The sequence below is a fragment of the Numida meleagris genome, chromosome 6 (genome assembly GCF_002078875.1).
Source record: "Numida meleagris isolate 19003 breed g44 Domestic line chromosome 6, NumMel1.0, whole genome shotgun sequence".
In the NCBI taxonomy this organism is placed as follows: domain Eukaryota; kingdom Metazoa; phylum Chordata; class Aves; order Galliformes; family Numididae; genus Numida; species Numida meleagris.
Window position 1 is genome coordinate 55,807,253 of NC_034414.1, and position 17,084 is coordinate 55,824,336.

The 17,084-nt window shown below is 42.5% G+C and overlaps 1 protein-coding gene across 2 annotated transcripts in view; it reads right to left on the bottom strand.

Moving 5' to 3' along the window:
* The window catches only part of MNAT1 (MNAT1, CDK activating kinase assembly factor), a 116,332-nt gene that overhangs the window by 84,293 nt on the left and 14,955 nt on the right, over positions 1-17,084 (bottom strand). The window contains exons 1-3 of one of the 2 annotated variants that reach the window (XM_021402811.1): positions 6,366-6,451; positions 1,869-2,021; positions 114-187 (exon numbers count right to left, since the gene is read on the bottom strand). In XM_021402811.1, the coding sequence (XP_021258486.1) occupies positions 114-187; positions 1,869-2,021; positions 6,366-6,436 (298 nt within the window). In that variant the 5' untranslated portion in view covers positions 6,437-6,451. Of the gene's footprint in view, positions 1-113; positions 188-1,868; positions 2,022-6,365; positions 6,452-17,084 lie in introns of those variants that run through there. The other variant, XM_021402812.1, reaches the window with a different exon arrangement.

A 17,084-nucleotide genomic window follows, 5' to 3' on the forward strand; every position in this document is an offset into this window, starting at 1 on the left:
AATAAATCCTATTACAGGAACCCAACTTAGACATTCTCATAGGCAGCTTGTCAAGATAAAGGCCTATGGTCTCATGAGCACAGCACATCAAAAATGCAAGCGTTAAGACTTACCAATTTCTTCTATTTCTTCCAGGAAATCATTATATTCACTTAAGCTGGGAAAGTCATCCTCTCTTTTATTGTATCTTTGAGAAAGGAGAAACAACCGTTTATATAACGCACACAGATGAAATTTCAATTCAGCAAGGCTCTTGCTGCAAGCATATTAAGTATTGACCTAGTTTTATCAACAATGTTCTTTGTGGCTCCCACAACTGACTAATGTACAGAGTCTTTAAAATGAGACAGAAGTGCTTGGAAAGGAGACAGTCTGGTATAAATCAGTGCTATCTTTGCCTACTATTTGCAGGCTCCTTTTCCAGCATTACAGGTAAACAGAAGCACAAAACCTAAATACACTGTTATTCCAAGCCAACCTGTCATCATGAAAAACCTGCTAAAGGCAGAGACAACAGCAACACCCACAAGAAAAGTTTTTTCTACAAGCATCGGAAAAGGGAGTTGGGCTTTTTGCCAACAAGAGAAAGCTTATGTCAGCAGCAAACTCGAAGTGCTACATGATTATCTTACTCCATATCAATAGATCCTTCCAGAACTCATTTATCCAACTCTTTGTAGCTGGAAAAAGGGGACAACAAGTCTGGCTAGAACATGGACAAGCTCTCAAAGTCAAGATACGTAGGCTTTCACAAGAAAATATAGAGCTGAGATTCTGCCTGCTCTGCAGACCAAGACACATGACACTTAGAAATATAAAAATCAAATTCTGAGAACACAGGCACAGTCCCAATTTGGAGATTTTTTTTCCTGTCTACTAAAAATTAATCTGGCAAATCCAAGCGGGCCAAGTATTTTACAACATTTTCTGTTCTAACTATGCTTCTTTTTGTGTTTAGTCAACCAAGTTGACTTCATTCCAACTTAACTTTTGCTAGCTTCAGTAGACTTTATAATCAAACCTCAAAATTATTACTTTCCACATCAGCATCTTGGTATTCAATGAAGCAATTTTCCTACATCTCAGCAATATCATAAGATTCATTTAGTCTAAGTCTTCACTAAGTCTTAGACAAAGGCTGCCAAGCTTATGATTTACCTGCGTGTTCCGTTTTGCACACCTCTCTTTAAGTCTGCTACATTCCATCAGGCCTTCTTTTAGCACTCATTAAGTGGCCTACTTTTTTTTCCTAGTAAAATATTGTTTCATGGCCACAAGACATAAGATGCAATTTGAGATGCAATTTATCTCAACTCCAAGAGCTCTCAAATCCACACGATGGTCTCGCAACACAATGCAAGTAAGCAATCATTTCCGCTAACAATTGCTGTGTGAAGTGGAAAACAATGTGAACACAGCTTCTCTTTTGCCCATTTTCATTTGGAAGGGAACTAGCCTTCAGTTCTCCAAACAGGTCCCCAGGCAACAAAACAATCCAGGTCCTAATTCTGACCCACTCCTATGTTCACCCCCCTCAAAGGGAAAGCAGCTGTGGTCCTCAGCATGAAATCATCTCCATTTGGGAGGGAGGTCTTTGCCAAATACCCCACACAGAAACACCCAACATTTTCTAACGCTAAGCAGGAATTCCTTCAGGCTAAGTTGAGACTTCATTCTTCAGTCGCTGTATAAAGTCAGATTCCCTATAATCCCTCGATGCTAAATGGAATCAAGTTAAGTTATGGTGTTGGTTTTTAGGAGCTTTTGTTTGCTTGCTTTTAAATAGCTACTGGAAAAATAAGACAATTTTTGAAAATGGGATCCATGTAACAAATCCACATTTTGATCTTTTAACTGGTGACACTCACATTTTCAGCACTTTCTTACGAATTTCCACTTCTTTGTCAACAGCAGGATCGTCGAAGAGCTGCACCCTGAAGTTACTCTTCCGCAGCGGCGTATCGCACTCATGGCAGTTCCCAGCCCCTCTTACAAACAGGAGCTCCACGCAGCTCTCACATCTTAGGGAAAAGGATGTAGAGACACACACACGTTAAACAGTAACTGAAACACCTGATGGACCCCCTTTTTTGTTGCACACACACTCTAAATAAACATCACATCTCCCCTTTCTTTCACTTTTTGCACATCGTAACACTGAACTCTGTAATTCTTCCTCCAAAGCACCCAACCCGTGCACTGAAGCAGGGGCTCCGCACCATGCCTGGAAGGAAACGACCTCAGCAGCACAAAGGCATTCACTCACCCTACCCAAACAGCTTCACCTCTTTGCTGAGCCTGAAAGCTAATCCAAACACAATGATGGGTTTTGTGTCATGAGGAAGTTTGTTTATTGACACCAAACTCATTTCACACGAAGCAGGCTGCAATATCCTTATTTACTCTGAGCACAACCTTGCCGCACAAAAAGCCCCGTTTATTTTCTCAGCGCAAGGAGGGATACCAGATCCTGCCCAGAGCTTTCCGAGCCCTTACCAGCATTACTGTGGAGGAACTGTTGCAACAAACCCAGCTGAACTCCAGCCCAACACAATGAAAGGAACCCAAAAGAATCCCTATGCCACCTTTACCAGCGCCCGACATTCTGCACCCCTCCTACACCTTCTGTTAATACTTTTAAAATTGCACATAAATAGGTGTCTTACAGAAGCTGCACAAAAATAAAAATACCCTTCTGGCTTTATTTCTTTTATCTTAATGAAGATTTCGGGATGACACTAGCTGAGAAGTCAGTGGGCATTTAATAAAGGAAGAGCGCACTAGGAGCTAAGTTATTTTTTAAAAAGCACTTGGGTACGAATAAGTGCGAATTTCTAGCAGAGGACAACACCTGCTGCAGTCATTTCCTACTGCCAAGGGGGGTAAGGGCTGTCTATTTATAACCTGGGCGTATTGAAGCCAAGACAGTCGCACATTAAGGGCTGTGCCTTCACCAGCTCAGCACAAAATCTAAACAAGTTAAGGGAAGCAACACTGACACGGTTGCAAAGGATATTACACAGAACTTCCACCCCGTAGACCCGCTCCCAACTTGACTGGTTCCAGTGCACACCGAGGCAGAGCTGACTACTGCCAACTAGTTCTGCCCAGCTGCTGCTTGCAAGATTAGAAAGTGCAAGACAAATGCAATTGTATCCTACAATTAGAAAAAAAAATTACAGCATTTTTTTTTGTTAACAGAAGTAGAGGTCCAGCTCAAAAAGCGTCTTGCAGCTGACTGCGCCAAAGAGCAAACCTTGGATTTACCTAGAGATTTTCCTGCCCTGGCATTCCTCTGGTTAGAGGAACAAATGCATTTAAATACACTTTAGCTGGGAAGGGAAAGATCAAACCTTTCAGCAAGCTATGTCTAAAAGTCAGAAGTTACGAGGACATGAGCTCAGGCTGCTTTAGGGAGGTATTTTAACTCACTGTTAAGCAACACTAAATGAAAGAGAGAGGGGAAAGGAAGGGAAGGGAAAGGCTCTTTCTCCTTCCCGCAACTAGCCCATGCCTGCAGCAGCCCTGCACGCAACGACAGTTTCACTGTCTCCTTCATTCTGGCAGCCAGCACTGTTTGTACATCTTTCAACACAGCAACCACAGCACTTGGAAACAACAACAACAACAAAAAAAAAACCTGTCTCCTCCTTCCTATTTTTAAGTTATAAAAAAGGGTGAGCAAAGCTCCAGAACTTGGCAAGTGGATCCAAGTGCAGGTGTTTGATTTGTTTTTATCGCAGTGTTGCCTAAGGACCAACAGAACAGGGTCTCCCTGTGCGAGATGTTATGCACAGACAGTAGCACCTGAAACTACTTCACCTTTTTCCCTCTCTCTTCCCCCAAATCAAAGACATTTCAAGTTTACGCAGGACCCAGCTAGGGAAAACACCCCTCCTTGCACAAGCACTCCAAGTGCTTCCGTGCCTGCCCAAACTGGGAGCAGTGTTCCTAGGGCTAGAAAACTGCTTTCCTATAAAAATTAAATTAAAAAAAAAAAAAAAGAGATGAGTGCAAACTTCACAAGGGGAGTCCCATATCAGGTGATTGAGATCTTTCTCACTCACACACATCCACACTTATATCCATCCGTACGTAATTCCCTTTGAACGCAGAAGTGGTTATATGGGGCAGGACAGGACGGAGCCCAAGCCCTGCCTCCTCTCCATCTCCCCATAGGTTTAATGCACCCATCCAGATCCAAACTTAGTCCCCAGCAGAGCCATCCGCGTCCCCACAAGCTGCAGCTGCTTTCCCAGTGACAGAAGCACGCTTGGTCCCACGCCTCCTCCTCACTCCTGCAGGAGAAAAGCCATCTCCAGAACTCCTGGCAAGAGAGCCCCTCCTCATCATCTCCTGGAAAAACAAAGTATCCACGACAGGAAACTAAACAGCAGTACCCTGGACATCGGTTTGCTCGGTATTTTTCTTCCTTTTCATCCCCATGAAGGAATGGCTCAGCCTAAGCAGTCTACAGCGATGTGCATTTTTGAGGACAGCAAGTAATAAAGTAGCTCCGTGGTTTGGCACCGCCGCTGCACAAAGAGCACAGCACGCCTTACACTCATCTCAGCGTTCAAGGGCTTCACCATCATACTAAAAGTGTTTTAAATACGCTGCAGAAAAAGAGCAGAAGTTCCTCCGCACATACTCCATGTGGGGAGGACAAGAGATAAGCAGTGAAGCCCCTGGCACATCCAAACAGACAGGGATGGCTCAACACAAGCACAGCTCGACAGCACTGCTTATTTTTCTAGCTTGGCTGGCAACAGAGCAAACAAAACAGAATAAAGAAAGAGACATTCTCACAAGCAGAGCACTAAATACCCTTTCTTTTTAAATTTTAGATTCTGCTGACCAGAGCAAAAATTTTCAGGATTTTGATATACAGCCATTAATTAGTTCAGAAAAAAATCTTTATTGCTGTTGCTGTTGACTGGGAATATTAAAGAATGAGTTACTAACCTTCTTCACAAAGGCTATTTTTAGTAGATACGCTCGTTAAACAGAATCAAGTATTTAGAATCTCTAAGGCCCTCTTTTTCAGCTTTTATAACCACGATGTTTCTGTAATTTAAACTAGCAGGCAAAACAAACCATCCTCTCTACTATGGAAAAGTTTAGATTAAAAACATAACGATACAGTCTTCCATACAGAGCCAAGACTTGAACTCCAAACAAATGGAATGGAAAGTATCAGCAAAAAAGAAGATGCGTTTTCACTTCTTCCTCAATTCAGATGGAAATTTACTTACAGAAGTGGAACGATCCTTGATTTATGGACAGGGAAGATTAAAAACAAACAGGAAAAGAAAACACACATGAGAAAGCTTACAGAGAGACATCCCCATTTTTAAATCAAAGAGGCTTCTAAGAACATCCACAGGCTTTCTGTCTAGCTCAGATTAGATTATTTTGAGTCTTGCACCAAGATTCTTGAGCAAGGACATAAATGGCCCAATGCGGAGCATGCAGCCATCAGACCTGTTTGTTTCACAACCTCCAGTACCTTTAGCAAGTGCTCAGAACCCACAGTGGTTTCTACTGCATAGCCAAGAGCTCATCTACTATTTGCAATTGGCCATTGCAGGTTTGTGTTCCAAAAGCAGGCTGACAGACTAAGAGGTACATCCTAGAAGGCAGCTTCTTCCTGGAGTCTGCAGCAATGATGAACTCTCGCTGATCTAAGCAGCTCTGGGATCCAAATAAAACAATTAGTTTGTTCCATGTTACGTTACAGGTGAGGGATCAAAAATGAGAAAGAAGCATGACTGCAATGGCACACATGAAAGAGAGCTCATTATGGCAATAAGACATCTCATTTGGGTAGAAAGCACAGTTCTATCCACCAGCAGATGAGAATGTAACACTTTATAAGCTATATTCAGCTGCCTGCAGCTCCCCTCTGCTCAGCCCATGGTAACATGCACTGCAAGACTGAGCCGTAGAAATCACCTCCAACTTCTTTTTTTACCCACAAAAATACTGAGACCCTAGAGAGCTGATCTCAACCCCTCCATCGTAACCCCTCTTTTAAACAACAAAGTATAAACAAAAAAAGGCGCTAGCAGTCGGTCTATATCTGCATTATGTCAATTCTCAGCATCACCTGCCAAGCATACCATCTTTCTTTTAGACTATTTATATCTTTGGGGAAAAGGATGCACGCATAGACTTTTGTTTCATTTTTGTTCTGTCAGACAAGTTCTACTCCAGACTGCAGAAAGAAGGAGGTTAAACGAACCCAGATACCTCAAAAATTCAGAAGACGCTCAGCCCTAGTTAACCCTATTTTCCAAACGCCCAGACACATGCCCAAGTCATTTTGCAAATGCAACAGCCCAGCTCATCCCACCTGCACTTACCCTGAAAGCAGATCAGGTTGTGGTTGAGCTACAGCCTTGAATGGGTGGCATCGAAAGCAAAAAATAGACATTGTGCATGAATTAATGATAAACAGAAACACTTCCACCAGCCACTGTGTTTCAACATCTCCATTACAAAACCATTTCAAGTGGCTTGGACCTGATAAGAGTTTTGCAGCAAACTGAAACTTAACTAACTCAGAACGTGAGACTTTTTTTTTTTTTTTTGGTCTTCCAAGCACATAGAAAATATTTTCACTGATGTTTAAGTAGAAGTGGTTCTTCATGAGATACTGCTGCATAATCAGTTAAACACACAATAATGAAAACGTATCTTATGGCACATTTATCTCAATTGAGTCGAGATGACAAGCCAATACTTGAAAGGCCAATTCTTGACAATTCTCAAGCAGCTGCATGGCATTGAGAAATAAATGTTTTCACAATGACTAGGCACACCAAAATCGATAGAGAATTTACCCAGTGTACCAGAGTAACGACTTCAAATCCATTACAGTCGACTGGGCAAACACATGCACTAAAATAATAATTCAACTATGTCAATAATCCTTTTATTCTGTTTTATTCTCTTTCAGTAAGAACTTCTGCAAGTTCTTCAGGTTCTCAACAAACACCAGGCTTGGTTGCTTCCAGGATTAGGAGCTGCCCACGGAACACCTGAACCTAAGACGCTTACGAAATTCTCCACATCTGCCTTAAACCTGCAAACCACACGCCCTTCAGACGGGGTCCAGCTCAATGCGCCCCTTGGCTCACAGCACCCAGGACAAACATACTTAACATTCCCAAGTTCAGGATCTCACACCAAACTCCACACGGGACACGCTGCCCCACACCCATCTGTGACATGGGAGAAACTCCTGTGCTGCCATGGGCAGGCCTTGCTGGCTCACGTGCATCAGCTTATGGAATACCTGCAAATACCAGCTTTTTCAAGTGATATTTCTAAAACATGTAATAGAAAATAAACACTTTAGGGACCCAAAATAGTCACCACAAATATTTCGCCTGAATTAAAACAAGGCTTCTACCTTCTGTTCTGTCCTTGCAACGCAATTTACACTGCAACAATGCCATGTGGAAGCAAGACAAGGAAACAAGGCCATACAGTAGAAAGTGGAAAAAAAATTAAAATGGTATTAAAGGTATGATGTGAGATCCTGACCACAATACTGAGGGCTCGTCACAAGACACTCCCGCATTTCGTGTCTAATCTCAGACAGTAAGAAGATAAAGTTGATAAAACACACAACTGCAAAAGAACTGGGCACATGCCCAAGGTTTTCCATAAAAACAACAGTGGTCTGGGGTCTCGATGGGAAGCATGCAAGTGTTCTAAAAACTGTCTCAAAAGCAAGACTTCCCCAAATCAAAACCTTTAGCGATCTCTTGCAGGCATACCTGCTGAATGCTCTGCATATGTTGGCTCCTCTCTCTCAGCCTTTGGGAGGAACCAAGCCAAACTTCTGCCAAAAGCACTGACTTGTATTTCACCTTTTGCATAAGAACTACACAGTCTGGTTTCCTTGAACTAGTCAAACACAGTGAGATACCATGGATGCATGTACTTAAAAAGAGCTAAACAGAACGGTCTACTGGAACAACTAAGACAACTTCCATGGTCCTGGCAGCACTGAGAACACTGCTGGTGCTCAAAGAGCAGCGTATAAGGAAGAACCGTTAAGTCTGCCTGGTTTGAAAGTGACAGCAGATTGTGCTTTCGAAGTGCTCTGCGCTAGCTCCACTTTAATGATAGAAAATAATCAACTATTTCCTTTTAGATAAGTTATTTTAGATAAATAGTTCCATTCATTTCTGCCAAAAAACATTCCCATGAGCAGCAAAAGTCTTTGTAACCTTGATTTTGTATGTTCAGTGGAGGAAAAAAACACTTGCACTTGTATGTGTTGAGCCAGCAGCAGTTCCAAAGAAGCTGCTCATCTCCCTTCACCCTGCTGCACGACGTCCTTTCCCTGCTGCTGTCTCCCACGGGCCAGAAGCAAACGCTTGTGCAGCCATACAGTTATTTGCTGTTTTTTTTTTTTCCTGCCAGACAAACTCACCCATTTGGTTCACCACATAGCTCACAAATGCTTACGCCAGCACATAGCAAAGGGCAAAGTGAACACAGGAACGAGCAACAAGGGTGAGAACACTTAAGCAGGATGTTGCCAAATATAAAATCACAGTCAGAGCAATAAGTATATCACACTACGCCATGAAGGTCTCAAAAGGCTGACACGTTTCAGAATCATTCCTTAGGGAGGCTGAAGTTGGAAGGGGGGCTGTGTTTAGCACCAGAGGATGCAGGTGCCCATCAGAACGGTGAAGCACTGTATGAGTAATGCCATGTGCCTCAACAGCTTGGCAGATCCCATCTCCAAGCACAAGAAGAACCCATGAGTGAGCTCCAGGCCCCAACAAGTTTGACAGCCAGACTTCCTGCAGACAGGTCAGGGCATCCCACAAACAGTGTTCACATTCAGGCAGCTTGCACCACTGTATTTACACAGAGGTGGTACTGACAACTGTGGATCCCTTGACTGAGGCCGTGCTTGGAACACAAGCATTGCGGCAGAACAGCTGGGCTGCAAAGAACAACGATGGCACAGCAGCAACTGAAGCTGTGGTAGGCGCATGGCCTCGAAAGCTCTGAGAATAAAAGGCCCTCTGCAGTGTCCAGCACAGAATCACAGCACGGCTGAGGTTGGCAGGGCAATCTGGGTCCCTCTGGCCCTATCCCTGCTCCCCGTGCAGGGTGCCCAGGCCCACATCCAGGCAGCTTCTGAAGTTCTCCAAACAGAAGACCCCACAACACTTCTGGGCAGCCTGAAGCACCCTCTTTCAAACCTATCTGAGGTGTGACATCTCAGCCCTCGGAGAAATACTTCCCCTGGAAGAAGGCTCCCTCACAAGTGCCCATGGAGATAACCAAACAATACTGAACTGGAAGACACCCATCAGAGCCATGCCCTAGGAAATGCTGGTTGAGATCAAACAGGACCCAGAAACAAGTTACTGGAGAGAGTCTCTGGGAGGCAGCATGAAAAGCTCCCTTCCTAAGCTCTGAATTCAAGAGCACACAACGCTGTCTATTAAAATGTGTCCTTTCCTTCCATCTCACAAAGCTTTTAAGACATTATTTTAGCTTGACCCAGAAGCATAAGGAAAGAGAATAGGATCTCAAAAGCATCCTTCTTTACTTGAGGGTACCCTCAGCTGCTTTATCAATATCCCTCCCAAGAGGTGACAAGGCACAGTTACCACAAGCAATACAAGAAGAACAGACAGGACGGCAAACAAAGGATTGCAACTATTTTTCAGAATTGATCAAAATAAAAGACCCAGAACCCATGTCATATTATTGCAGAATATTTTAAACAAAGCATGCAAGGTTACTTTACAGGCAAGTGCTTCCACAACAGAAACAGAAGGTAACACAGCCAAACAGAAATTCATGCATTTGAAAAAAAGTCACAAAGCTATGGGAGCTCATCACTTTAAAAGCACCAAGCAGTGGGCAAGACACCCTCGTACACTAATTAAAAAAAAGAACAATAATTACATAAATAATTAAATAACAATTACAATTAGCAGGTCTAACCAGTTATCTGAAACTTCATACTGGAAATCTTAGTCTTTATCAGCCACAATAGTGAGAGTCCAGTAGAAGGAGTGTGGCAAAAATCAGCTTCACAATGAAGTTTAGTGAGCTCACGGGGAAGATTTTATGACCCAGTTGTCATTTGAAGACAGCTCGATTTGGTAATCAAGAAGAGGTCGTCCAGTCCTACCTATGGTCCTGGCTGCTTGTCCTAGATCCTGAAACCTACAGAGAATAACAACTGAGGAAGAAATATTAAAAAAAAAAAAAAAGGAGATGGAAAAGCTGATTTTGTTGAAAATATTGAAATTTCACATGCATTTTTACTACTGCATTTATTTCTGTTTTTACAGTAACGACATGCACGGCACAGATGTTCTTGCATCTGCTCCTTCTGCTCATAACAGAAATAACTCCCAGCCGTCCATCTGAAGCACTCTTTCTTAAATTACACAGATTCATATTCTCCCATCAATAACCAAATAATTTATCTTATCTGGCATAAAACATGACATGTGAATGTCTTGGAAATCCAAGCTTGATTTACTTGGGTCAATTTTTTCACTTGGAAAGGAGAGAGGGTAAAACCATACCATTCTGTTTGATCTTAGCAACTGATAAAACAGCACCGAAGAAAAAGAGAGAGTAAACATTCTTAGCTTGTCTTATTTCAGATAGTACACGCAATTTAATACGTAAATAACAGATATATATACAAGCATTTAAAAAACAAATCTCTGTTGCAAGTACACGTTAGCTGATGCTTACTTCTGTACACTTTGCACTATGACATGTCTCAGCTCGGAAGCAAAACAAGTTTAGATGGATGGCTTCTTTTTAGTAAAAGGTGGTGGCCACACCTCAGCACCTCATCGTTCCCTCCTCTTCATCAGTCCTACGTGGACTTAGTGAACAAACTGCTTCCCAAGACTGCTGCCGTTCAGTGAGACAGGCCAAAGGCACCAGCAGCCTTTCAACAGTAAGGACTCAGGTCTGCCAGGTAAGCGTAGGCAACTTTACTTCATATCCCAATTCTCTATTGGAATTCCAATTGATTGGGCCATTCTTAATTGCCTGACTTACAGCCATGCTCAGAGTGGCTTGCTAAAGCTTTGTTGCCTCTACTGTAACAATGTGAAAGAATGCGAGAGAAGGAATAATGACCTTCACATAGTCCTTAAATACCTTATGGAGTTGAGTCTAAATTATGGTTAACATTGAAAGTTGCAGAGAAGCTCATTAAAGGAAAAAGAAATAATGACCAATATTTTATTGCCATCTTGCATCCACAAAGAGACTCAATTCTTGAAGACTGAAGCTTGAGTATCTTTTAAAGGGAAAACTTAGCAATAAGAAAGAAAATGACAAAGAGTGAAAGGTTTGTGTACTTCCATTTTTGAAAATGCAGACAAAAATGTAAGATGCAACTGCTGACGTGCCAAATACATATCATTAAAAAAATCTAACAAACAATTCACAGCTTACTGAACATGTTCACTTGAAAATAACCACACACAGACTGGGCTGGAAGGGACCACTGGGGTCATTCCCTCCATTTCCACCGAGTATTTGAAATCTTCATATCTGCCCCAAATGGCACAGGCATGTTAAAGTTACAGGTTTACTGTCTGTAACCAAACAGATTTTATTTAATTTTTTTTTTCATAAATTAAAGCTTCTTTATCTCAGTAGTCTTCATTTTCCTCTGCATAAGTGCAAAGGAGTATCCTTTAGGAAATCCCAGCAGTAGCAATTCAAACTGCTCCCCCCCTCCCTCCTCTCATTTGGGAATCTCCTGCTTCCTACCAATTTTTAAGGGTCATTCCTCACTTCATTTTCACATAATCCCTAAACAACCATTATCACATCTTTACTCAGCATGAGATAAAATATAGACTGTGCTTCGTAAACAGTGGAGACCTTAAGATTACATTCTTAGTGGGACACAGCATGATAAATATTTCAGGGATGTCTTGAAATACCCTACAAAATACAATGTGTATATATATATATTATAATATACATAATATACAATGTGTGAAACAATCTCAAAAGTAAACATTTTGAGTTATTTAAAAAAGAAAGAGAAAAGAGAGGAAAAAAACACAGCAAAGCCTCCCCCCACGCTGGCCACCAAGCAGGTCAGCCTGCAATTTCCCTTTTAAAGGCAGCACAGATCCTGACCTACTTAAAACCTGCTAGGAAACACTTCTCTGCATTCCAAATGTAATCATTTAAAATAAATTTTTTAAAAAGCACATATTTTTCCCTGAGCTTAAAAACAAACAGCAATTGCTATTTTAATGCATTAACCAAGTTGGTGAAAACTACTCAAAAACTTTCTGAAAGTAAGAAAAGCGGTCATATCCAGTGCTACTCTTCATAGAGGAAGGTATCAAATAAAAACAAGGAGGACATGTGTCAGGCCTTCATTAGCTGCGCTGGCATCTCAAACATTTCCTAAAGATTGTAGGGGACAAAAACCCAGCCCCGATCCGTGAAGCTGGAGGTATCTCCAATGGTTATCAAACACGACAAAGTAAGCAAATATTTTACTCACCAAAGAGGTAACACAAAGTCTTCTCCCAAAGTTGCAGCACATCTCAAACTATTTAATCATGATGAAGTTTTGTGCTATGTATTCTATTCCCTTCAGTGGCAGAGAAAAATCAGCACGATATACTCCTGTTCGTACTTCTATCCACACGCACTATGCCACAAAGCACACAGACCAGCACACCCGGAGCCGCTTTCCAGCAGAGGATGCAAGCGCTCGGACAAGAGACAAGCCAGGACACGGGCAGGGTGGCACACAGCTGTATCCCTACACATTTGCCAGCTTTTCACGTTCTAATTTTTGTCCAAAACTTTGAAGCGAGACAAATATCCATGAATCTGTTCTTCGTGACATGGGGCTGGAGCACAGAACTGTTGGGTGGTTGTGTGGCTCGCAGCCAACCCAAGGCCGCTGTTATCCAGGCGGCATGGCTCCATACCCCACAGGTCCCACTGATTGAGTATAGGGCCGTCAAAAATAAATAAGGAAAGAAAAACTCCAAGACACAGATGATCAGTTCTAGACAATACCTGAGCTTATCTGTTTTACCCAAACATCAGCTGGGAAGCATTCAACAATGCTGTAGGTTTTCTCATAAACACCACGCCGCTCATAATTACAGAGATCTGTGCACCTATTCAAAAGCAGCGTTGTATTGGGATCACAACAGCTGCATTAAAAACATTGTTCCCAGTCTGAGAAACAGAGACTCGTATTTTCCTTATCCATATAAACTGCATACAATAAACACTTGATACTATCTAGCACTGCTAAAAGCAGTCAAATTAAAGCTAATCAGGAGAATATAGCCTTGAGCACATATCCCTAGAAATACTGGGAGCCTTTAAACAGGCAATTTTATGGTTTTCAAATGCTCCCAGCCACATTTGAATAACAAGTCATTTTCCAAGCGAATCTGTGATTCTGCAGATCCTTCAGAAAAGCAACAGCCCTCTAAGTTGTGACCAACAGGTTGGGGGCCTCGTAAAGAAACCCCAAAACACAAAGGACAGGATGCTCAGAAATCAGGGATCTCACCACTTTCTAACGTTGTGGAGGTGCCCACTCCGAAAGTGGGCCAGAGCAAACTGTGTACACAAAGCATAACGTTTTCTTGACTACAAAATGAATCTATAAGGAGATTCCAGACTCTAAATTATTTACTATCATCATTTCAGACAATTATACACCAGCATGGAATCCCATGCTGGATGGTTTCTTGGAGAACTCTGTAAAACAAGTTCGGTGGCACTCACAGCAGCATGACTTGAATCTAACATACAGAGTTAACCAGTTGAACAAAATTCCCCTGTAAAAAGCATGCTTGGCCATAAAAAAAAAAAAAAATCAGAGGTCAGGTCACATTGTCAAAGTGGCTCAACTCAAGATGGGAAGCAACACTGCTCTGCGCACACTGGCCTTCAACAGATAAGCCCCAACCTGCTGTCTCACCATGGCCACCTTCCCTGGGCAATATAGCTCAGTGGGGTGCAGGCAGGGGGTGTCAGCCCAAAAACAATTACTTGCCTGGCATGCCCATTAGATAAAAACATACCTGTAAATGAATTCAGTGATCCTACAGAGTTTGCAATTGGCCCTTCTTTTTCCCCTTTCAAGGAGGCCTCAACATGTCACCTCTTGATTCACAACACATCAGCACCAATCCTGGCATGCTGAGTCTAATATAAAACCACTTTATATTAAAAATAGAACGCATGACTCAGGTGGTTTAAGGATGTATGTGCTTACACAAAAAAAAAAAAAAAACCCACGCAAAAATATCACCTCTAATACCAATTTATACAACAGTCAGCAAAACTGCCAAAGAGTTGGCTGCAAAACTTTCAAATGATGGAACTGAGGCATACCATGTGTTCTTTCAGAAAAATTAGAGCTACTAAAATAGAGGGCAGGAGGAACTTCCTAGCTGATCAGCCCTTATGTAAATTTAATGTCACTGAATACCAAGATGGTCAATTTTCACCTTTTATCTAAACATGCTTTCATGGAAGAAAGGGCAGGAGTGATCTCCTGCCTCCCCTTGTCTGCTGAAAGCCTGACGTTAGTGCTCACGCTCACTTCTCATTCTGCAGTCACACAGATACAATCGCACCCAACTGTTATCAAGACTATGGGTGGAATTAAGTCTCACTCAATTTCTCATAAGCTTTAAATGATAAAGAGTTAAAACTGTGGGAATGTACACAATAAAGGTAGCTTAAAGTGTAATGCGGGCTAATTGCATTAAGAGTGAATGCACTAATAAGATAATAGCATGTTTTGGTTCTGCTGGCGAGGCAGGAATTTCTCACTGAGGGCACAAACAGCCCCAAGTGCCAGCAGCACCTGCACTGTGCCCCCACCCACACAGCAAACAGCTGACACTAAGGACAAACCCCCGGCTCCTGCAGCAGCAGTCTGCAGCAAAACCAGTTTCAAGTGGAGCTAAGTGGTCTACGAAACGGCCAAACCAAAAGTTGTTCTTTGTTTTTGACAATATACAGTTAAGTCACTTTTTCCATCCCAGGGGTACCCATTCAAGAGGCATGTTAAAACTCAATACTTCACCATTGGCTACACAACAGTTTACAGCCTATACACGCATTCTAACTTTCTCAGACATAACATGTCAGAAGTTGACTATATTCAGATCCATTTTGCTACTTAAAAAAAAAAATTCGGTCTAATCCTTCAGGCAACTGTTGGAGAGGAGAGCTTGCTTCATAGCCCACTGGGAATGGAGGAGGCCAAGGAAGGAGGGGAAGCAAAACCTCAACCTCTAGTGGGCTTCAAGGTTTTGGATTCCACTCCATACTTCTCATTTGAAAGTCCCACAGGTACATCAGTCTTAAAACCAGTCTTCATTATCATTCACAAGCTCAAGGCTCGCAAGACAAGGGCCTACAGAGAGCAAACACAAGCACCCATGCTACACAGAAAGGAGAAAAGAAAATAATCTTCTCAGGTGTTTGAATCTGTTTTTTTTATTAGATGCACTGCGTAATTCCTATGTAACTGTCGAGTTTTTGTTTTCCTTAGGAACACAGTGTAGATTTAGGGCTGCCCAGTATTCCTTTCTTCAAGCAACCCTAACAGCAAGGCTATACTTACACCAAACACGGGGGAAAACTGATCAGGAACTGCTTTTCACTTGTTCTTTGCTGCAGACCTGAATACTCAAGTCTTATTCAAACAGAAAGGCTATAAAGGAATAATATATATTAAAGGGAAATGTAAGCATTCTTTCATAGAAGTGAGAGCCTAAACTCAGCACTACAGGCTACGACTCTGCTCTGTTCCACTCAGCAATATCAGCAAGGGTCTTTCCACCACTGAGGAAACAAACAGAAAATCGTTGCTTCCTGCGCTGCAGCAATGACTTGTCAACCACTAAACTTACATGGAGCAGAAACAATGAAAAGAACTACACGGCCCAAGGGGATGCTTGAAGACATGGAGCCTACATTCCCTGTCATGGAGTCACAAGTACAGATATCTGTATTTTTTGTTTCTATTTTTGGAACTTCGCTCATGCTGTCTGAAGATCACCCTGTAACAAAGGTCACGAGGCAGAAACCCTTCCTGCAGCTTTCACAAGCTGCTGATGCCACCTGGGGAAAATGCGTCACGCCAGTCACTGCCAGAGCACCAAGGAAAACAGGTTCGAAGACAAAAGCCTTCCTCAGCTTGAAGGAGTGTTTACAAATGCGATGAATGCCAGTGTGTGTCCTAGCACGCCAGCTTGAAAATAAGTCAAGCACCTGGACCTCAGCACAAAAGGCTGACTCACCTGTATGGCATCTATTATCCTTTGCAGAGACCCCAGGTTGAGCACTCCAGAGACACAAAGTACTTTCAGGCAACTAAGGGCAGCATGACTTTTCCTCGTCCTTCACTGCACCTGCACACAGCAGGTAAGAGCTGCGGGATGGCTTCCCAACCACAGACAGCAATGACTTGCGTACACACAAAACGCGCCCAGGATCTATCCCTACTCTACTCCAAGAACAGCACAGAGATTTAAGAACCACAAACACAATCACCTCAACTCAATGTTACTCCCCATCCCACCTTGCCACTCCACTGAAAAACGGATGCACGGAACAGAGCAAGCACTTCAGTGTGAGACACTGTATTAAACAAGTCATGGGGAAACCGTGATTTTCTTGTTCGCACTGTACCCTCAAATTTGTTTGCCTTTCACACTACAGCTAATTCAAGGCTACTTCCTTTCCCTGTGCAAAGCTATCGTGAGCTGGGACTGCAAGGGTTTTTCAGCTACCAGCGTGAAAGATGCTTAAGAAAAGTCCGCAAAAATAACGCTTGCTGATGACAGTGATGATGCATGAAATACCAGAATTGCTTCGTGGTCAGTGTCACCACCATCAAAACAGACGCTGCTTTGCATTGTCTTCCCTTCCACGTACATAGGGAAGGAAAACAGGCAAAATGAAAATCATCACTCACACAAAGTACCACACAGTGATCGCCCTCCTGGATAACACAGAGCACAAACACTTCATTCAGGCCAGTGGCA